Raw genomic sequence first — 23,573 nt, forward strand, 5'->3', positions numbered from 1 at the left:
TATGTGCAGAGCACTGTACTAAGCGCTTGGGATGAACAAGTCGGCAACAGATAGAGACAGTCCCTGCCGTTTGACGGGCTTACAGTCTAATCGGGGGAGACGGACAGACAAGAACAATGGCACTAAACAGCGTCAAGGGGAAGAACATCTCGTAAAAACAATGGCAACTAAATAGAATCAAGGCGATGTACAATTCATTAACAAAATAAATAGGGTAACGAAAATATATACAGTTGAGCGGACGGGTACAGTGCTGTGGGGATGGGAAGGGAGAGGTGGAGGAGCAGAGGGAAAAGGGGAAAATGAGGCTTTAGCTGCGGAGAGGTAAAGGGGGGATGGCAGAGGGAGTAGAGGGGGAAGAGGAGCTCAGTCTGGGAAGGCCTCTTGGAGGAGGTGATTTTTAAGTAAGGTTTTGAAGAGGGAAAGAGAATCAGTTTGGCGGAGGTGAGGAGGGAGGGCGTTCCAGGACCGCGGGAGTACGTGACCCAGGGGTCGACGGCGGGATAGGCGAGACCGAGGGACGGCGAGGAGATGGGCGGCAGAGGAGCGGAGCGTGCGGGGTGGGCGGTAGAAAGAGAGAAGGGAGGAGAGGAGAGGTAGGAAGGGGCAAGGTGATGGAGAGCCTTGAAGCCTAGAGTGAGGAGTTTTTGTTTGGAGCGGAGGTCGATAGGCAACCACTGGAGTTGTTGTTTAAGAAGGGGAGTGACATGCCCAGATCGTTTCTGCAGGAAGATGAGCCGGGCAGCGGAGTGAAGAATAGACCGGAGCGGGGCGAGAGAGGAGGAAGGGAGGTCAGAGAGAAGGCTGACACAGTAGTCTAGCCGGGATATAACGAGAGCCCGTAAGTAAGTAAGTAAGTGGGATCAGGTTGTCCCACTTGAGGCTCACAGTCTTAATCCCCATTTCGTAGATGAGGGAACTGAGGCACCGAGAAGTTGTGACTTGCCCAAAGTCACACAGCTGATAGTTGACAGAGTTGAGATTAGAACCCATGACCTCTGACTCCTAAGCCCCTGCTATTTTCACTGAGCCATGCTGCTTCTCTACTGTGAGCCCCATATGGACATGGACTGTGTCCAACTTGATTAAGTTGTTTCTACCCCGGAGCTTAGTCCTGTGCCTGGCACATAGTAAGCACTTAAGAAATGCCATGAAAAAAGAGAACTGAACATTGGAGAACAAGAAAGATGTATCATAGTGACAAAAACATTAGACATAAAAAGATCAGAAGGAAGAAAACCCAATGGACAATAATGTTGTAACAATAGTCTCATCTCTGTGTTTTACCTGAGCTCTCAGTGCGAAATCCAAAAGAGGCTAGTGTGATTAAGCGGCCCTGTGGAACACAGAAAAATTTATCTCAAGCAATCTGCCTTACCATATAACCCAGCATCAAAAACTTCTAAAGGTCATTCATCGACAAATGGTTCTTCTAATGTTCACTTCTCAAGAGAACCATCCCATAAAATGCCGATCGTTGGTACTTTTCTCTAATCTTAAAGCCTAACATAAGGGAGTGTCACATCCCTGCTGGAAAAGGGTCCTGTGAAAAGCTGAGAAGGGAATCCAGGTAGTATGTGTCACATCAGCAAAAAGTGACCTTGCTGGAGGATTTTTGGCATTATTAGTTTCCACCAATGGATCCCACTGGGACTAGACATTCACGACCAGCCTGCTCTCATGGACCTAGCATTCCAGACAGATCAGTGTATTTCTTCACTATCTCCAGTGATCCATCAGTGTGGACCTTCGAGGAGCCAATGTTTCCTCTGTAGTGAGTGTTCTGCATTATATCATGATGTTGACACAGTAGGAATTTTATTATTTCAGTGACCTAATGAATTTTCCTCTCCTGGGAGAAATGGCCCAGTTCTTCCCTCTGATTCACAGCTGTATAGTGTCACACTGTCTTCATAATGGAGTGGTCTTGAGTGACATTTCCCTTTATGCACATGGCATAATCAATCATTAGTATTTCTTGAATGGTTTCTGGGTGCAGAACACTGTACTAAGTACTTTAGAGAGTAAGAATAAGCTGCCCGTTTTACCCATCTTGATTAGCATCTTCACCCTAAGTAGTAGTAAGACTATTGGCTGAGCGCCCACTTTCAGTACACTGCACTAGATGTTTGGGAGATACTAAATTAATAGCATGTTTCCCTGTCCCCAAAGAGTATGCACTCTAATGGTGGAGACGGACATAAGAACATTTACAAATAGAGTAGTAAAAAAAAGAAAACAATATGCATGTCAACCTGTTTGAAACAACTTAGAGCCTTATGATAGCAACAGCATCATTGATGATATCTATTTAACCCCTAGCTATTGAGCACGTGGAAGGGAACGGCAGAAACAAGACCTGTGCTAGCTGACCTCTACAGGTTTTTAATCTAGTGAAGTAGAGCAGTTGAGAAGGAAGGTGTCATAGTGGAAAAAGCAAGGGTCTAGGAGTCAGAGGAGCTGGGTTCTACTTTGGGCTCTGCTGTTTGCCTGCTTCGCGATCATGGGTAAGTTCCTTAACTTCCCTGTGCCTCAGTTTCCTCATCTGTAAAATGGTGATTTATTACCTGCTGTCCCTCACTTTTGGACTGTGATACCCATCTGGGACAGGAATTGTGTTTGACTGTGATTAGCTTTATCTCCCCCAATGCTAAGTGCAATATTTGGCACACGCTCAGCTTTTAACACATGCCTCAGTTAAGTTTTATTACTATTACATGGTCGCCTAATCAACATCAAATGATAGCGCTTTGCGTCTCAAAACTCTGGTTCTGTAAAAGGTGCCCTTGCTAAAAGTATGCAGTGCTTTTTTCACATATCGCTGAAGGCCGGAGTTCAGAAATAGCAGGGGCTAATAGGAGCCATTTTAATTCTAGCTGTGCAGCAATTAAATGAAAAGACTTCTCAAGGCCGTGGGATCAGATTCCACATGCTATTCAAGCCAACTTGTGGCGGAGATTCCATCTCTTGGTGTGTTATAAATAGTCCTGCTTTTTGTTCTGCTGCCTCATTGGAAAAGCAAATCACCTCTGACAAGAATCTATGTCTCCCATCTCAGATAAAACTTCACTTGCCTAGAAGTTTGTGTCGACCATTGATGAAAACTCTACATCTTGATCCTCAGGACTTAGATTTAAATTTCTATTCTGAAGAATTAGTTGAGTTTTCTTAGCAAAAAATGTGAATTGATTTTAAAGGACTTTTAAAGCACTTAAACCCTTAAACTGGATTTTAAAAAACAACCACATCAAATTAAATCCGGTGAATTAGTTTGTTGGCAAGGCAGTGAAAAAAATGATTTGGAGACAAAAATCTAGGAAATCAAGATTCCCTAGCCTAGATTACTGATTGATTTTAATATAAAGAGGCATGATGATTATGTAGGGGGTGTTTTTATAGTAAAATCGCTGAAATGCACCCAAGAATTTGACTCTCACAAGGCATGTAATGTTTGTCAATAGTGACCGCAATACACTTTTGTAAACGTTAAAAGCTTTGAAGGAAAGGCAGACATTTAGAGACAGTTCTTTTGAGACTTATGCCCTCTAATTTAGGAGGCGAGAGAGTTCTGGTTTTGCATATGCTTGAAATAGGATGATCTGCACAATGTGTATGATCTAAGAAATGTTATGTTTCTTAATGTAAAATTATTAGATACTGTATAAACTGGCTCTAGATGATTGTTTCACAAAACTGGTGACATAGTTGTAGTAATTTGCCCAGGTTCTAGAGAGAAATTTTTTTTATAGTACATGAGCCTATCTGAATTTATTTAGTCTTCCCCAAGTGTGAACAGTTGTCACAATAATGGTCTGCAACTGCCAGAAGTTCAGTTTTTGAAAATTTACTTTTTTAGCCTTATTAAAATGCATTTCTATTTTGTAAATGCAAAAGGAACGCTTACCATGTGATAGGGATTTATGTTTCCCTGCTTTGAGTCATAGGATTCCGTCCCTCTCAAATGATGGTACCATTTATCTGCCACCGCAAAAGTCACAAATGATCTCCTTCCTGCCACATCCATCCTAATCCTCCTTAACCTCTCAACTGCTTTTGACACTGGACCACCTCCTTATGGAAACATTATCTAAATTTGGCTTCATTGACACTGAATTAAATTCCAGCCTACTCCCTGTTACGCGATCTCTTATATCTCACTGCTGAATCCTCGCCTGTATCCTGCCTCTGGTCTGTAAAAACCCTTCCTCTTCATATCCTACAATTACTCTCCCCACCTTCAAAGTCTTACTAAAGGCACATCTCCTCTAAGAGGCCTTCCCTGATTAGGCCCTCATTTTCTCTTACCCCACTCCCTCCTGCGTCACCCTCGAACTAGGATTTGCACCTTTTATTCTCCCTTCAGCCCAACAACGCTTATGTAATTATCCGTAATTTATTTGTTTATATTAATGTCCGTCTCCCCCTCTAGACTTTAAACTTGATGTGAGCTAATAATAATAATAATAATAATGTTGGTATTTGTTAAACGCTTACTATGTGCCTAGCACTGTTCTAAGCGCTGGGGTAGACATAGGGGAATCAGGTGGTCCCACGTGGGGCTCACAGTCTTAATCCCCATTTTACAGATGAGGGAACTGAGGCACAGAGAAGTTAAGTGACTTGCCCACAGTCACACAGCTGACAAGTGGCAGAGCTGAGAATGTGTTTACCAACTCTGTTATACCGTTCTCTCCCAAATGCTTAGTATGTTGCCCTGCACACAGTAAGCACTCGATAATTATAAATGCTTGATTATCATTACCTTTGGTTGAATGTAATGCATTCCAGGCACCAGGATCTATTGACCTACCTCTGTGAGCAGAGCCCCAGAAGAGGCAAATGAAGTGGGAAGGGAGAGTGGTTTCAGTAGGCTCACCTTCCAGACGTTGAGACCTCCAAAAGACAGAGCAGATAATGGGGTAATAATATTAATGATAATAATAGTAATATTTGTTAAGCGTTTACTGTGTGCCAGGCACTGTTCTAAGCCTGGGCGTAGAAACGAGATAATCAGGTTAGACATAGTCTCTGTCCCTTTTAGGTTGCACGGTCTTAATCCCCATTTGAAGATGAGGGAACTGAGACAGAGAGAAGTGAAGTGCCTTGCCCAAGGTCACACAGCAGACAGGTGGCAGAGTGGAATTAGAATCCAGGTCCTTCTGAGACCCAGGCCTGTGCTCCATCTAGTAGGCCTTGCTGTAATGAGGAGGAAAAATAAGGAGGAAAATTTTGGATGAGGAAGGGTGGGACAAAGGAGCTAGGACTAGAATGTGCAGACTTCAAATGATGTGAGAAGTGTCCAGTGAGTACATTGCTGCACAGCAGAATTCAGTAACAGTGTTAGTCTAGTGTGAAAGAGTTGCAAATGCCTGGCTCGATCATAACACTGGCTTTCAGAGTTTCCATTTGTCCAAGACAATAGTCTTGGAGGTAATGAGAAGCAGCGAGTCTTTGGCTATGCAAATGATTGCTTTCCTTGATTATCTGAAAGACATCCATCTTTATAAGCAGTCCTTCTTAATCATCAGGTTAGAATGAGCCACCACAGTTCTTTCATTGCAGCTAAGTGAGAGATGGCTGTTTGCAGCATAAGTGATATGAAGCATGCCCATGGAATCAATTGTTCCGATTCAGTTTTTAGAGCAAAAATAGAAGAAAAAAATATTTGTCAAAGCAGCTTATGGCCAGCAGCTTTAGTGAAGAGTGATGAAAGTCTGAGTCTCAAAAGACTGAAAATGAAATCTCCTCTATCAGTACATATGTCATGTGGGTCATTCTGCTTATTGGCAGCTGGCAGCTCTGACTTCATTCACTTGAAACTCATCTTACGGGTGCAAGCTGAATTTACCTGAAGGGTAAGAGCAGCTGGGATCCCTTTTGCCATTGGCAGCCTCCTGCTAAGTTATTTGTCTTTGCCTAATTCTAGTGTCAAACTCTCATTCATTCCACCCCTTCCTGGTAAACAGCATAAACGTTAAAAAGTCTCTGAGCCAATTACCTCACAGTCATAAGGCCCCTACTGTCAGAGGGCCACCTGATTGGGACACTAGAAAGCTCACAGCGGAAGTATCTATTAGGTTAGAAAAAACATCATTTTCTGTGGAAAATGTTGCATTTCCCCCTTTTAACTCCAGACTCCACTGCTTATTGGAATCCTTTATGATATTAGTGACTGATATCAATCATTCGTATATATTGAGCTCCTAATTTTTGGTATTTGTTAAGCGCTTCCTATGTGCAAGGCATTGGGCTAAGCAGTGGGGAAGATAAAAGGCAACCAGGTTGGACACAGTCCCTGTACCAAATGGGGCTCACAGTCCAAGAGGGAGAACAGTTATTGAATCCCCAATTTAAAGATGATGTAATGAGGCACAGGAAGTTAAGTGCAGTGAGAAGCAGCATAGCCTAGTGGAAAGAACCGGGGACTAGTCAAAGGAGCTGGGTTCCAATCCTGACTTCCACTTGTCCACTGTGTGACCTTGGGCAAGTCACTTAACTTCTCTTTGTCTCAGTTACCTCATCTCCAAGAGCTTGAAACAGTGCACTGCACACGGTAAGCACTCAATAAATATGATTGCTGGATTAATTGAATGAATGAATGAATGAATGACTGTGAACCCCATGTGGGGCATGGACTCTCCAACCTTATTATCTTCTATTTACTCCAGCTATTAATATAGTGCCTGGCACATAGTAGTGCTTAACAAATACATTATTTAAAAAAAAGTGATTTGCCCAAGGTCAAACGAGAGGAAAGTGACAGACTTCCTCTGACTCCCAAGTCCATCATGCTCCTTCCATCAAGCTACGCAGCATCCCATCCTGCTTACTGGCTGCAAACCAGTGTACTATGCTTTCAGAGAGTAGAGCGGAAGCAAAACACTTATTCCCCACTCACGGGTCCATATTTCCTTTATGTTCCACAGCTTATGACTGGTGTTTGGAGCTGCTTGTAGTACAGTCTGCTAAGACTGTATGATTCTTGTGGGTAGAGAACATGTGTTTTCCTTCTGCTAGTCTCTTCCAAGTGCTTAATATACTGCTTTACACAGAGTAAGTGCTCAGTAAATACCATTGATCGATTGACTAAAAGAAGACTAAGGAAAAGGAAAAGACTAAGGAAACTAAGGAGCTGCTTTGTTTTCATATAGAGGAAAGGTGTTGGAATAGTTTTATTTTTAAATTCTGCCTTTCACTGGAATGGCCTTTACAGTCATTTCAACTTTTTTTTTTAGGAAAATGAAAGCAAAAGCAAATATGAAAGGTGCAGTTGATTTTAAAAGGCATTACTGTCCCTGGTTATTCTAAGTCTGATTATTTTTTTGGAGTTGTTAGGATGAAGAGATGTACTTAGCTGAAGGATGACAGAAAGGAGCCTTGGTTTACATTTTCTGAACAAAAGAAAGATTCTCTAGAAACCGTGTTTGCAATGTTGGATTAATTTATGGTTGCAGAAAAATTGTGGCATGTTAATGAGGGGGAGTATATGGTGGAACCAGTTCATGTAACATAATATGCATTTTTTATTTTTGAAGAAGAATATCAGATGTTATGTGTCAATAGCATCATGAGAGGATTTTCTTTCCTCTCAGACCCAAAAAGGGGAAAAAAAAAACCCAGTGAAATAACCACCCACTGAATAGTAAGGAGGTGTTAATTGGCTTTAATAGACCTAGCTAGTACTGTCTGGAACTCTTTTTTTAAAAAAAACCCCACAAAAACAAGGAAGGATATTCCCTAGTCAGAGGAGGGCTCCTGATGGAGGAGGAGAACAGCTCCAGGCTGTGAGCTTTGATTATCAACCCCGGGGGATAATCGATAGGTAACAATGAGAAGCGGAATGTGTCCTTGGCCAGGAGAATAATTTGAGAAATAATATCTGGGTGAATTAGAGTGTTTGTGACATTAATAATCGTCTGTGGAATACCAACCGGGGTTTGAAAAGGCCAGACACAGAGGGATCTTAATTGGAGGGACGTAGAAAAAAATAGCCTGCATTACTGGCCAAGTCCTAGCCACAGTCAGTTCCGTTAAAGGCCGTTAAAGCACGAGGCCTCTTGTGAGAAACACATGACAATGTTTTATCCCTGATCACACAACTGATTATTCTTTTTTAATAATAATTGTGGCATTTAAGTACTTAATGTGTGCCAAGCACTGTACTAAGTGCTGGGGTGGATACAGGAAATTGGGTTGGACACTGTTCCTGTCTCACATGAGGCTCTTGGTCTCAACTGGGGCTTACAGTCTCTTTTCTCCCATTTGGGCATGGGTATTTCGTGCAATTCATTCAGTCGTATTTATTGAGTGTTACCGTGTGCAAAGCACTGCTTAGGAAAGTACAGTATAACAATAAACAGACACATTCCCCTCCCACACCAGTCTTACACTCACTGGTACTCATTTCCCTCTGGAAAAGCTGGTTGTAATCAATCAGTGATATTTATTGAGCACTTACTAGGTGCGGAGCACTGTCCTATGCATTTGCCAGAGTAAAGGGTTGGCAGACATGTTTCCTGCTCTCAACGAGTTTACAGTCTAGAGGTTGTAATCCAGTGAGATTGTAATAAATTCCTTCAGGGCGGGGATTGTCTCATTTAAAATTTTTTTATCATACTCCTCCTAGCTGCAGGGACAGTGCCCTCCATCCAGTTGGGGCTCAAGTAAAACTACTGAAGAAATAAACAGTTTCTACTAATAGTAGTCACCATCTGCAACATTTTTGGAGGAGCCTGATGAGTTGTGGAGAAGCAGCGTGGCTTAGTGGATAGAGCACAAACGGGCCTAGGAGTTAAAAGGACCTGAGTTCTAATTCCAGCTCTGCCTCATGTCTGCTGTACGACCTTGGGCAAGTCACTTTACTTCTCTGGGCCTCAGTTACCTCATCTGTAAAATGTGGATAAGAGTGTGAACCCCATGAGGGACAGGGACTGTGTCCAACCTGATTAACTTGTATCTACCCCAGGTGCTTAGAACAGTGCTTGGCACATAGTAAGCCCTTAACAAGTACCATAATTATTTTTATTATTATTGTGGCTCCTCCCCTCTGCCTCTAGTCATGCCCCCCTTTTGGGGTGTGTGTTCAAATGCTTGCAGGTATAACTGTTGCATCTGTGTTTGGGGGAGAAAAACCCTCTCCCTCCTTCCCATCTTTTGCCAGCATGAGGGCACATAAGGACACCAACATATGTCTGTCCTTGCACATTCCAAATCCACTAACAGCCAACCCAGCCTGCACTGCCAGACAAAAATCTTTACAATTCAGTCCTCATTCCAGAATTTGAAGTATGTACCTACTGCTGCTTAAAGCTCCATTTATATTCCAAAAATGTTTATTCACCTTAGGAAGCAGGACAGTTTCTCTTCCCAGTTTCAAACGCGGCTGGATTCAGATGCATCGATTCATTGATCAGTTCCCTTTAAACTGTAAGCCCCTGCCTGATTGTAAGCCTTCTCTAGACTGTAAACTCCCCTTGGATAGGGAACATAATTGCAACTCTGTTCTTCTCTCTCAATCAATCAATTGTTTTTATTGAGTGCTCACTGTGTGTAAAGCACTGTATTAAGTGCTTGGGAGAATACAGTATAATAGAGTTGGTAGATAAGTTGGTAGATATGTTTCCCTCTCATTGTGAGCTTACAGACTAGAGAGGGAGACAGAGAATAATAATAATAGCAAGTATAGTATTTAAGTGCTTACTATGTGCTGAGCGCTGTTCTAAGCAGTGGGTTAGATACAACGTAATCAGATTGTCCAAAATGGGGCTCACGTCTTTTAATCCCCATTTTTACAGATGAGGTAACTGAGGCACAGAGAAGCTAAGTGACTTGCCCAAGACCACACAGCAGACAAGTGGTGGAGTCAGGATTAGAACCCATGACCTCTGACTCCCAAGCCCGTGCTCTTTCCACTAAGCCACGCTGCTTCTAATATAAATCTACCCCAATGAATATTATATTCATTGATATAGATGAATGGATTATGGATATGTACATAAGTGCTATGGGGCTGAGGGAGGGGTAAAAAAGGGAGCAAATTCAAGTCCAAGGGCAAAACAGAAGGGAGTGGGAGAAGAGGAAATGAGGGATTAGGAAAGAGCACACGCTTAGGAGTCAGAGGTCATGGGTTCTTATTCCGGATCCACCACCTGTCAGCTGTGTGACTTTGGGAAAGTCACTTGACTTCTCAGTGCCTCAGTTACCTCATCTGTAAAATGGGAATTAAGACTGTGAGCCTCACGTGGGACAACCTGATGACCCTGTATTTACCCCAGTGCTTAGAACAGTGCTTGGCACATAGTAAGCGCTTAACAAATACCAACATTATTATTATTCATTCATTCAATTGTATTTATTGAGCACTTATTGTGTGCAGAGCACTGTACTAAGTCCTTGGAATGTACAGGTCAGCAACAGATAGATATATTCCCTGATTAACAGTGAGCTCACAGTCTAAACGGGGGAGACAGACAACCTTCAATAAGGCTTTCAAAGTGGGGAGAGTAATTCTCTTTCATTCATTCAATAGTATTTATTGAGCGCTTACTATATGCAGAGCACTGTACTAAGCGCTTGGAATGTACAAATCGGTAACAGATACAGACATTCCCTGCCCTTTGACGGACTTACAGTCCAATCGGGGGAGACGGACAGACAAGAACAATAGCAATAAATAGAATCGAGGAGATGAACATCTCATTAAAACAATAGCAAATAAATAGAATCAAGGCGATGTACATTGACAACAAAGGTCACAACAGGCTGTTGGCAAGACGTGGGTGAGAAGTTGATGGCAAGGTAGATGGGATCGAGGTACATTAAGTGGGTTGGCATTAGAGGAGTTAAAGTATGCGAGCTGGGTTGTAGAGAGAGAGAGCGGTGAGATAAGGTTATGACTGGTGTCTGAAGTTGCTTGGCGCCTCCCCCAACCCCCTGCCAAGAAGGCCAACCGCAGACTGGGGTACTTCATGGAAGTTGAACCGCGAAGGGCTCCAATCTGCCCACTGAGGTGGGGTTCCACAAAAACAGAGTGATTGAGGGCTTTCAAACCGATGGTAAGAAGTTTCTCTTTGATGGGTAGGTGGATGAGCAACCACAGGAGGTTCTTGAGGAGTAGGGAAACATGGAGAGAACGTTTTTGTAGGAAAAAAAGCACTCGGTACCATGTGCTACACAAAATAAGCACTTGGAAATATCTACAACCAAGGAAATAGGCATGGGTCATCTGTTCTGGGCTCTTGCAAAACTAAGGCAAGGGGAAAGGAAATCAGGCAATGGGACTGAATCTTCCACCCATACCATTTTTTGCAGGGGACTCAAGGGAACAAAGGGGAGAGATAAGTTTCAGGAGTTCAGAGTAGTAATGATCAATAGGTGGCATTGAGTGCCCACGGATTGCAATGCTCTGTAGTAAGTGCTTGGGAAGCACAAAACAAAAAGATGACTCATTTTGACATTTTCTCCAGCTTGACTCCGAAATGAATCCCCCTGAAAGACATTTCCCCGCTCACCTTTATTGAAAGAGAACATCCCTGAGATTCAGCACTTAGGACAGTGCTTGGCACATAGTAAGCGCTTAATAAATACCCTCATCGTTAAGCATACATGAGTGAGTAGAAAGTTCTGCATTTCTGAGTAAAAGGTTCAGCTGGCATTTCTCATTCTAAAATTATTTTCCTAGTATTTAAAAAAGTAACGCCACATTAGCTACCTCCTGTTTACTTCGTTGTATGTTTTCTCCTTAAGAATTTTTACTCATCAAATTCAATGATGCCACAGTTTTCTTTTCTAGGATTCTTCCATCTGCCCAGGTCAGTCCCATTGTATTCCCTTCCTGACTGTCTTTTTGTCAGAGCATGATGGATGGCAAGGGTTGGCTGTGGTTTGGTGACTATCTAGCAGGAGTTAATGGGTCCGGCAGGACTTGGGGAGAACAGAATTGCTTCTGGAACGGGGTGGACTCTCCAACCATGAGGAGCTAACAAGCTTTTATTGCCCCTCCCACCAGACTGAGAATGTTATGTGTTAACCTTGGTGAAGAAAAATACGCAGTATACATCATGATGTGGGTGTTTTAGAAGGCAAGTTCACATGTATTTTCTACATACAAGTCATTAATCAAAAGATAAAGCCAGACAAGCAAGAACCAACTCTCATGGTCAGCAGTGAGGCGAGGTCAGGCAGTGACTGTGATTAAAAACCAGACGACAGACCCATGATGCACTTAACAGACTTGATAGCCTCTTTCTTTCACCCCTTTGTGTGATTTTTTTTTCTAGGCAGGAAACATTTCTGGGGTGGGAGTTGAGGAGAACTGTTAGAGGTATATGGGGAACAATAGAATAAATATGGAAATTGTAGACTGTCTTCACTGGGAAGGGAAAGAAGTAGACCGACTAAGGAGAATTAGCTTACCAGCATTTTCTAGGCCAAATTGTTTTTCCTGGCTAATGGTTTTGTTAAACTAATTCTGTGGTGGTTGAAGTTTAACGCTATGTAGGTTACAGAAGGATCTCTACCGATTTGAAGAGGAAGGAGTGATTGAAGTAGTAAATGAATATTTACTGAGCACCCACTGGGTGCAGTGCACTTTACTAGGTGCTTGGGAAGTACAGAATTAAAAACTTCCTGACATGGAATTTATACTCCATTATGTGAGACAGACATTCTGTTTTTTTAAAGGAAAGACTTCTCTCAATGCTAATAAATCATGAAGATACTTTTTCTTTTAGAGATAGTTAGCAAGATATGTAAAATAAATGATTTACAGTTCAATAGCTTTTACCTGCATTTGACTGGTAATCTTCTCACACCGAATGATTAGGGAGCTCCAAATATTCTGCTTAAATGAAGGAAGTGAGAGAAATACTCCAATTTTATGAATTATCACAGTTCCTCATCTGAAAGGAAAAAAATGCAGGTATCTCAAATCTTCAAAGCGCTAACTTTTAAGGCTCATATCTGTCCCATTTCCTTTATAAACCTAGAATCCCATGCAGGAAGAAATAATGTCATCCCTTTACTGGAATCACAAATATACAGGGCCCTTTGGGCATCCTTGGGGATCCAATGGAATGTCCATCCATCACCATATCAACTTCGACGCTGAAGCTACTTTCATCAAATGCTCAGGGCTCCTAGCATATATCTTCTGATTTAGTGGCAGATGAAGTACTCTCTTGTCAGAAATTTAAGATTAATTTTCTCTAGATTCTTCTTCACTAAGCAATGATTGTATGCCGTAGACAAAGTGCCACTGTAAAGTGTGATAAACTAATCCAGATCAGAAATAGAAACTCATAAGCATAGCACCAACACCAAGGATACACGCATGAAATGATTCCGCCAAAAGGCCAATTGTTTTTGCCCATAGTTTCTATGGGAAAACAAGGACTGTTTTAGTTTTATTCCCTCAGAAGTGAATAGGAAAGTGTTTTTCCCCATATTATTCTTCCCCCAATCCATGCTGAGGAAACAGTGTGGCCTGATGGAAAAGGCACAGGCCTGGAAGTCAGAGGACCTAAGAAACAACATGGCATAGTGGATGGAGCATGGGCCTGAGTCATTGGTTCTAATCCTGGCTCTGCCATGTTTCTGCTGTGTGACCTTGGGCAAGTCACTTTACTTCTCTGTGCCTCAGTTACCTCATCTCTACAATGGAAATTGAGACTGTGAGCCCCAGTATAGTACTCTGCACACAGTAAGCCCTTAATAAATATAACTGAATGATAAGGACTGTGTCCAACCCGATTTGCTCTTATCCATCCCAGCGCTTAGTACAGTGCTTGGCACATAGGAAGTACTTAAATGCTACAATTGTTATTATTCTAATGCCAGCTCTGCTTCTTGCTTGCTGTGCAACCTGGGTCAAGTCACTTAATTTCTCTGTGCCTCGGTTTGCTCAGTGGCAAAATGGGAATTCACTACCTGTTTTCCCTCCTACTTGGACTGTGAGTCCCAAGTGGGACAGGGATTCTGTCCAAACTTATTAACTTATGTCTGTCCCAGCACTTAGAACAGTGCTTGATGCATAGTAAGTGGTTCACAAATACTATAATTGTAAGTATTATTATGAACACTTGAGGGTAGAAATGTCATGGACGCTTTCACACAGAACTTACGTTTGAAATAACTCGTGATTTGATAGTTACCTCCAAGCAGATTGGATGCCAATAATTATTTTCTTATTATTAAACTTTCTGTTACATTTAATCTTCAGATAAGTGTTTCATAAGATTTGATACTGCATAGGCATGAAGATTAGAAAAAATTGGTACTTCATAGTTATGAAATGTCTTGAACTGTAAGAAGAGAAAAATTCAAAAAGTAAATGGATTTCTACTCTTGTCATAAACTTGTTCTCCATTTACCAAGGACCTTAGAAGTTCATTCATTCAATTGTATTCATTGAGTGCTTACTTTGTGCAGTGCACTGTACTAAGCGCTTGGGAGAGTATAAGACAGTAATAAACAGATACATTCTCTGGCCACAATGAGCTTACAGTCTATTATCTGCCCCTGAAAAATCTGGGCATCTGAGGCTTTATCGTTAAACTCCCTTTGTTCTTGAAAGCTTTGGTTTTGGCAGAATAAAGACTGTGGTTGTCACTCTGTTGTTCACTGAAGCACACTCTGCTGGTATCTCAGCAGCAATTGAATAAGACAACCAAGTGCTACAAGCAGCCTATACAGTGTGACATAATAGAATGTATATAATAGATATACGTACAGATATATACGCCGTTCGGTAAATAAAGTTCCCCGTTTGGCAGTCAACACTCTAACTTGGGTTTCCACTTCTATGCACTGGTGTAATAAAAGATCCACTGTCTCTTGAGAATGAAAAGGACTTCAAGTTTGTTTCCCAGTGAGAAATAGGAATCTAGTTCAATCAGATATGTTGGTTTTTTTCAACAAGAAAACATTCGAACTTCAGATTCTCTGCAGAATTGCTTTTGGTATTGAGGACGCACTCATCAGTGAAAATGCAAAAGGGGAATTCCAAATGCAGTTTGCGGCTACAGATATTCAAAGTTTTATTTCCCCAAATTGTCAAAATATTATCCCACTTTACTCTTTATTTTTCCAATCTTTTCTAGATGACACCATTTTATAAAATTAATTTCAAATGAATGGTTTACCATTTGCAGCTAGCTAGATCCACTAAAACAGATGCCTCAGTTGTGTAATGCTAATAAAGACTGATACTACAATTCGGCTCCCAATCCCTTTATACAGTGAACACTGTAATTTGAAAGGCATTATTGCTACTTTTGATTGGTGGAGCAGTAATACTAAGTACAAGATTTAAATTAAAATTAATTGTTTGAGTGACATCCTCTCGATAGATTTCCCAGTGTTCTTATGAAGGAACCAATATTAACCTGGAACTATTTAATGTTAATAATGGAAACAAATCAGTTATGGAGTATTTTCCCCATTAATGCATATATTTGTCCTCCATTTTGAAGATGACCTCACTAAGGGGGGATGTTTAGCTTTGGGGTGACTGAAGAGGTCAATGTATTACAGACTGTCCCATCTATTACATGTAAACTGTCAATCGATGTTATTGATTGAGCGCTTTCCATTTGAAGAGCCCTGTATAGGCACTTGGGAGAGTACAATGAAATAGTGTTGGTAGACACAATTCTGCTGATACCTTGGGATTGTCCTTTGTGATATTGTTGCATTTGTTGTTTGCAATGCCTGACATCATTTTGGCTTTTGCCCCTTTGTCTTGCCACCTTCCCAAAACTTCTCCCTGAGAACCATTTCTTTTTCTTGACTATAGAGTTATTTTGGTCCTTTTCCATTATAGCAGGGTACCTATTTTGGCTTTTATTTAACACTAACACAAGCACTTAAATTCTCAATCTCTCTTCATGAGAGTTCTGCCCCGATATGCTGACAACAGTGGTGGTGTCTCCTAAGTCGATTAATAACAAGTGTTTTTGTTAATGTAGATTTTCTCTGTTCAGGCTGTGTGATGTTGGATTATAATTTAATTTGTATTGTTCATGTCTGATATTGTTACAGTCTTTGTGCAACACCCTGCCTAAAGCCCAGGGAAAAGTTCAGGGATATTTGAATCAGACACATTTCCCAGCTCACAGGTTGTTCACAATCTAAAGGACCGAAGGGAGGATAGATACCCTGACAAGAATTAGCCAAAGTAATTTTATTTCTGTATTTTCCCATCTTAAATCCCTCAATTATTAATGAACCTGGTAATGATAATATTAACACTACCTAATAGTACCATTGTGAGGAATAGCAAGTACATTTAAAATGTCTTGAAAATTAAAAAGTGGCTCCTTCATTAAACCTCAACTCTTTTTGATGGATTAGATTGAATACATAGATGCCAGGGAAAGACTAAGACTAGTAGTGAAATAGTTTTCTGTGCCAAGTTGATGCACAGCACAGGTGGAAAAGACCTCCTATACAATTCAGATCGTCCATGGGCATTAAGAATGAGTGACAGTTCCCAAAGCAAGAAGTGAAAAAAACCAAAAGAAATTGAACTTATGAAAATTCATTGCTCAATCAGTGGTATTTGAGTGCAGAGCAGTGTACTAAATATTTGGGAGAGTACAATAGAGTAAGTGGACACAATCCCTGCCCTATAAGAATTTAAAGTCTGAGGGGGGGAACAGCCATTAAAATAAATGTCAGGGAGAGGAAGCAACTGAACATATAGACATGTAAATAAAGACTATGGGGATGGGGACTGGGAGAGGTGAGTGAGTGCAAACTCAAGTGCTAAAAGGTATTTGTTAGCGCTTACTATGTACCGGGCACTGTACTAAGTGTTAGGGGGGAATACAAGCAAATCGAGTTGGACACAGTCCCTGTCCCATATCAGGCTCACATCTAAATCCCCATTTTACAGATGAGGTAACTGAGGCACAGAGAAGTACAGTAACAAAGTTAAATTATTATTATTATGGCATTTGTTTAATGCTTGCTAAGTACGAACTTCTGGGATAGATGCAAGTTAATCAGGACAGATGCAGTTCCTGTCCCTCCTAGGGCCATTTTACAGATGAGGAAATTGAGCCACAGACAAGTTAAACGACTCACTCAAGAGCACACAGCAGGCCAATGACACAGCCAGGATTAGACTGTACATTCTCTGACTCCCAGGCCCAGGCTCTTTCTACTCGGCCATGCTCCTTTTCAGTGTCTTAAAACATGTCTCGGTTAATGTTGTAAAATGAGGCACTGGATGAATCTTGCTGGATCTCCGGACAGGCCATCAGTTTGCCCAGAATGAGACATTATCCACTGCTATTCTTCAGGTAGCTTTCTCCTGAGGGGTTTGAATTAACATTGTGAAATCTGGATGAATGAGGCCAACAAACTGTGTTGTAACATTTCAATAGATTGCTGACTATTCACTGCCTTAGGGATCGCAGCCTTTTGTACAATCTAGGGGATGATGAATTGGACAGGTTTCAGGGAAGGCAGAGTTTAGCATTTTTTCCATTCCAAACAGGAAATTGTACATATATATAGAACAAGTGAGACTTGGTACCATAATACCTGATGCTTAGTTTGATAAAGGTTTGGCCGGTAGGGAAGGATATACCATCAAAATCTGTCCTGTAGATTGAAACTTTTTGGGTTTCGAATGAATTCTTTACTTAATCAGGTTAGACCCAGTTCCTGTCCACAAGGGACTCAGAGACTATCTCGTATCTATCTCAGCGCTTAGTAAATGGTAAGCACTTATGAAATACCTTAACAAAAAATTCATTTGAACTCCTTAGAAAAAGTGAATAGCACAGAAGATATTTAGTCACTGGGAGAGTATTTATAAAGCTCTATCTAATTGGCGTAGAAGCACCTTTTGCAAATCGGTCTTTGCAGTCACGTCCCCACACTTAGGAATTGGATTTCCCCATTGGCAGCATCATTTTCAAAAACGAATGACAGCTCTCAATTTATAAATGGAGAAGTCGCTATTTTGACCATATATATTTGCCATTCTAGCTGTTCCTGTCAATCAATAGATGGTGACAACCTAATTTATTGAGAACTATCTTCCCCCAGAGCATGCTAAATATACACGAGAAGGAAGATATGTCTACTGTATAACATTAATGTTTTAATTAAAGTTACTCATTTGCATAATAACTATAATACTTTGGAAAGATGTAGTGTAAGAAGAACAATAATGCTAGTTGATTTGAAATTGTGACAAAAATAACTAGCATGTAAATTAAGTGGAAGAAGACTTTTGGGCTGGAGTGTATAATTGAGTGGCTTCTGTGCTTCTTATCGAGCAGAGATTTTGGAAAGATTGGGAGACCAAGACAGACATGAGAATTGCAAAGTGGCATATACATCAATGAGGCATGTGACATTTTTATTCACATGGAGTTTGGAATATAATTTCTCCTGGTTCATGGGTCTTTTCAAGCAGGCCTTTTTGTATATGGGTAGGATCTCTTGTCAGTAGCAGCCGTTTTGAAAACTAAGGAAAAATATTTATGGGTGTAGGTGTGTTTATGTATATAAATACATCTGCTTATGGATGTGTGTATTAACTTTATGGATATAGTGTATATGTCCATATATATATATATCCATATATGCGTATATGAATATATATATGTATGCATGTGAGGTTTTAATACATATATTGGAAATGGTTCATAGAGGGGAGTTCAGTATCCAACTAGAAGTCAGGGTATCGTATTTGGAGTCTAGCAGCTTTCTTGAGTGATAACATTCTCTCTGGTGCCCAGATGCATTAGGGAGGAGTATTGGCTTTTATAAGCCCCTTAGCACACTGTCTGTTCAAAAACCACATTTAATACAGAACCTTGCAGGCTACATTGGGAGTAATGGTGTTTAATGAGTAATGACTGATGTCATTGCACTGTAACGAGACATTTACACCTTTTCATACAGGGGCTTCCAGTCAAACAATCTAATCATAGATAGTATTCTTTCTATTTCTGGCATTTTCTATGGGTGCCTATTCTCATGCCAACTGCTTTTAGTTCATTCAAACCCCCGCTGGGGGACCTCTAAAAAAGAAAGGGCTGAGATCTTGGGTAGAATCCTCTGCTTTGACAGACAAAAGCAGGTTTGGTAGTTCTCACTAACAGTTCCTTCAAGACTGTTAGCTCTTCGTGGGCAGGGAATGGGTCTACCAACTAAGTTGTATTGCATTCTTCCAAGTGCTTAGTTCAGTGGGCTGTGTACAGTAAGCCTACAATAAATACCATTGATTGATTGATTCTGATTCTGAATTAAGCCAGAAGGCAACCAGAACCTGGGGGAGTTCTCTACATACAAATCCCGTCACGTCTAGTTAATACCATATATATTTCTAGCAGTTATATTTTTCCAAAGCACAGGTGTATTACTTTATTTGATCCTTAGTTCATTCCTGGGATAGCTACATATTACCATACCCATCTTACAGACGAGGAAACTGAAGTCCTGAGAGGGTAAATGACCTGTCCAAGGTCACTCAACAGGCCAGGGGCAGAGCTGGGGCTAGAACCCAGATCTCCTGACTCCCAGATCCTTGACTTTTCCAGTAGCCCATGTGCCCTCACCATGAGGTTGAGGTTGATAATAAATCCATTGGTTTTGTCACCTTCTGCAAAGGCAGAATTGGTCGGTCTTCATTTCCTGGGAATTCTTGTCTTCCCAAATGATTTTTTAGAGCCATCTTGGCCTCGCGGTGTGGCGGGCCAAGTGCTCCACCTCCCCATCCAGGAGGGAGATACTCCAAGAAGCCTGTGACCCTGGGCTGAAACCCACCCTGGGGACCGTCGAGGGTGGGCGAACTGGTCCAATTAGGGACCAGACTACAAGACCTGACTGTTAATTTGTCCCCATATGGTAGGAGAATCAGGGTGAAAACACTTTACTCGCTGGAGAGGAGAGGAAACCTCAGCTGGATCATTAATCGAAGTTGACCTGCTTTTCTTTCTTGCCATTCCTTGATCTGATCTTGATCAGAGAACCTTGATCTCTGCAGACTTCTCTCCCTACTACACCGCCCCCCACCTCCTGTCATTGTTCTTCGTCCCACCATTATCTCCACTCATATTCCCTCCCTGCTTCTATTCCTTTTTACTTTCCACCCTGTTCCCCTCTTTGCTTCTTTTCTCCACTCTGAGGAAGCCGCTGCCTTCCACCTCTCCCTTATCATCTCCTCTTTGTTCTTCTATGTTCTTTCTTCCCTTTCTGGTCTTACTGAGTTATTCATCCTTCTTCCTTGTACCCTGAAAAAATGAAGAAAGGTAGGATGAATAATGTGAAAAAAATAGCTGGGAAAATATTCTAAAAAAGACCCAAGGAATTCTCTTTTCTCTTTAAAAATCTGAGCTCTCTGGAATGAGGTATATGTGGTCAGTTCCTCAGGGAAACAGTGAACAGGGATTTAAGAAGGCAGGTATCATGGGATACTCAGTTATTGGCTGTTGTACGGGTATCCAAGGCCCACATATTTCCATCCCAGTCTTTTGCTTTGTGCAGGATGAATGAGTATTGACATCTTTGACTTGCCCGTCAAAAGGCAAAAAAGCTAGTACGAGTTTTTCTCTCCGACAGAGACTTTAATACCTCAGAGAGCTCAAGCCGGGAGGGTTGATGGATCTCTGTGTTAGTAAGTCTAATGAGAGTTACTCTTCCAGTGAATGTCTGAGAGGCCATGAGTGAAGGCACTTTGACTTACCTGCCCCTTTCTTTTGTCTCTCTCCCTGCTGGTTTGACAGCTCCTCCCACAGTGCGGATCGTGCACTCGGGCCTGGCTTGTAACATTGAGGAGGAACGCTACTCCGAGAGAGTCTACACCATCCGAGAAGGAGAGACTCTGGAGCTGACCTGCCTGGTCACGGGCCACCCTCGTCCACAGGTGAGTGCTGGCCTGGGAGAGTGGAGTTAGCTGGTCACCGGGCTTCTGTAGAATTTTTCCAGCTTCCACTTTCCAAGCTTCTTAATGAGAATGATGATGATAATTGGGGTCTTTAAGTGCCTCCTAGACCCCAAGTTGTGCTAAGTGCTGAGATAGATATAGTGAAGCCCTCCCTCCACATGGGGCTCACAGTCCAAGCTGAAGGGAGAACTGATTATTATTGCCTATAAAAGCCTTTAATAAGTCATTCATCTCTAAATCACCCTGGCACTGCCACTGAAGCAAATAGGGCCATTCGAAAGCCAGGGAATCATGGCAGCTCCAGAGCAATGGACCCATCTACCCAGAGAGGTATTCTAGAATACTAAACCTTTATCCCTTTAGAGAGATCCTAAATTCAATCACCCTAACATTCTTAGCTCAAGACCAAGTTCCCAGTCCCTTATCGATACCTCATACAGACTCAGTGAGGAGTGCCCTGAACTGTTTTGCATCTGGTATCTGTCTTTTTTCCCATTAAAGGAAATTCTGCTTCCAGCTTCATTTTTGAAGGTGAAGGAAAATATTTCTTCATTAGAAAACTATTCCTTATAGCATTCCATATTAAAAAACAATTAGAAACATAGGACAGGCATCATTTTTTTTTTTTAAAAAAAGCTTTCACTTTAGATTTTAAAGCAGTGATTGAAACTGAAATTGGATTTCTATTTAGATGAAACACTTCATTTATCAAACCCCAAACATTTCCCATACGTTTGCAATTCCTATGCTCCATTAAAAACTGTGCCTATCACATGAGCTGTCTCTTCTTTCATTTATGATTTTTTTAGGTTGAGAGTGGGAAAAGCATTTTATAGGATTTAAAAGATTGTAATGAATTCCTAAAATGATATTCCCTTGGGAATAGGCTTGTTGATAAATTGTAGTTCTGACATTGAGCTGGGAAATCAGCAAACTGGGTCTGTCAAACCAAGATGGAAAGAAATGCAGATGGACAAAGCCCTCCATGGAAAAGCTCTTGTTTCTAAATCCATAAGACATAAGCCTGGTAGTCATCATCAACAGCAGTCTCAGTTGCAACAATAGTGACTAGGTAAGGAAAATGTCTTTGAGATCCTTTCAACCAACTCTTGGTTGCTTCTCCCTGAACCCAAACCAATGACCCAACTCCATATTCTCTTTTGAGTATGGTGGACCCATCTCCGGCTGAGATGTTTTGTTTTTGGATAATAATAATAATAAAATAATGATAATAATATAATAATAAGGATATTTAAGTGCTTATTATGTACCAAGCATTGTACTAAGTGTTGGAGCAGATACAAGACAATCAGGACCGACATGGGGCTCTCAGTCTAAGTACGATGGAAAACAGGTATTGAATCCCCGTTTTGCAGATGAGGAAGTAAAGTGACTTACCCAAGGTCACACAGAAGACAAGTGCTGGAGCCAGGATTAAACACAGGTCCCCTGATTCCCAAGCCAATGCTTTTTCCATTAGGCTACACTGCTTCTCTTGAATCCACCCAGTACATTGTTTGCCTCCCATTGGACATTTTCTACTCTTGTGTGCAGTCCATTAAGTTAGCAGTCTAATCGTTGCCTAAATCTAGAAATTCATTGCTCACTCGTCTTTATTTTTACATTTGAACATAGCTTGAAACATGCTTCCTGTTCACTCCCTGATTTCTTTGAATGAAATGTTCTTCAAGTGAGACTTCAATCAATCGATTGTATTGATGGGCGCTTATTTTGTTCAGAACACTGTGCTAATCACTTGGGAGAGTACAGTACAACAGAATTAGCAGACATGCCCCCTGCCCATAATGAGCTTACTTGACATGAACCAATTCATTGATCTGTGGCTTACAGTATTATTCTCTTCTTGTGCCTTCCAACCATTGTTCATATCTATATATCAGTGATGGTGGAGCAGCAGACATAGAAACTTTCCTTTCTTCTTTATTGACAGCTCATTATCCAACTATGGGCTCTGCTTCTGCTGATCTCATGATGTTGCTTTTCCCTTTCTGCTGCATGCTTAGAGTTATGTTGGCCTCGTCTATTTCATGGCTGAGAGAAATGCCATTCTTCAATTCATTGAAGTTTTTCCCCTATCATATTCATTGTCCTTGAGTCTATATAGCGTTTATTTTCCAAGGAATTTTACAGTGCCATATCATTTTAGTTTTAGAACATCTCTGGGAGGCAGAAAGAGCCAATCTCCATTTTTTTAAATGGTATCCATTAAGCATTTACTATGTGCCAGGTACTGTACTTAGTGCTGTGGGAGATTCAAGCTAATCAGGTTAGCTAGCTACAATCCATGTCCCACATGGTTCTCAAAGTCTTAATCCCCATTTTGCAGATGAGGTAACGGACACACAGAGAAGTTAAATGACTTGCCCAAGGTCATACAGCAGACAAGTGGTGGAGGCAGGATTAGACCCCAGGTTCTCACTTTGCATATAAGAGAACTGAGGCCCAGAGACGTTACCCAGGTGATCGCTGACAGAACTGGGACTAGAACCCTGGCCCTTTGTCTTCTAGAATCATGCTTTGTCCAAAAGACCCCGCAGGAGAGCAAATGTCCCGCCCTACTCCCTGCAGCCATTTCTGCAGTTACTTGATTTGTCTTTGCCAATTATGCCACATCAAATTTCAAATATGAAAGAGCCATCAGTAAAAA

General features: G+C 41.4%; 1 protein-coding gene across 1 annotated transcript in view; it reads left to right on the top strand.

Annotated features, from left to right (window-relative positions):
* MDGA2 (MAM domain containing glycosylphosphatidylinositol anchor 2) overlaps nt 1-23,573 on the top strand; it is a 434,436-nt gene that overhangs the window by 183,569 nt on the left and 227,294 nt on the right. The window contains exon 2 of the mRNA XM_029078526.2: nt 20,745-20,884. Within this exon, the coding sequence (XP_028934359.1) occupies nt 20,745-20,884 (140 nt within the window). The remainder of the gene's footprint in view (nt 1-20,744; nt 20,885-23,573) is intronic.

This window comes from Ornithorhynchus anatinus, chromosome 14 (assembly GCF_004115215.2).
Source record: "Ornithorhynchus anatinus isolate Pmale09 chromosome 14, mOrnAna1.pri.v4, whole genome shotgun sequence".
In the NCBI taxonomy this organism is placed as follows: Eukaryota; Metazoa; Chordata; class Mammalia; order Monotremata; family Ornithorhynchidae; genus Ornithorhynchus; species Ornithorhynchus anatinus.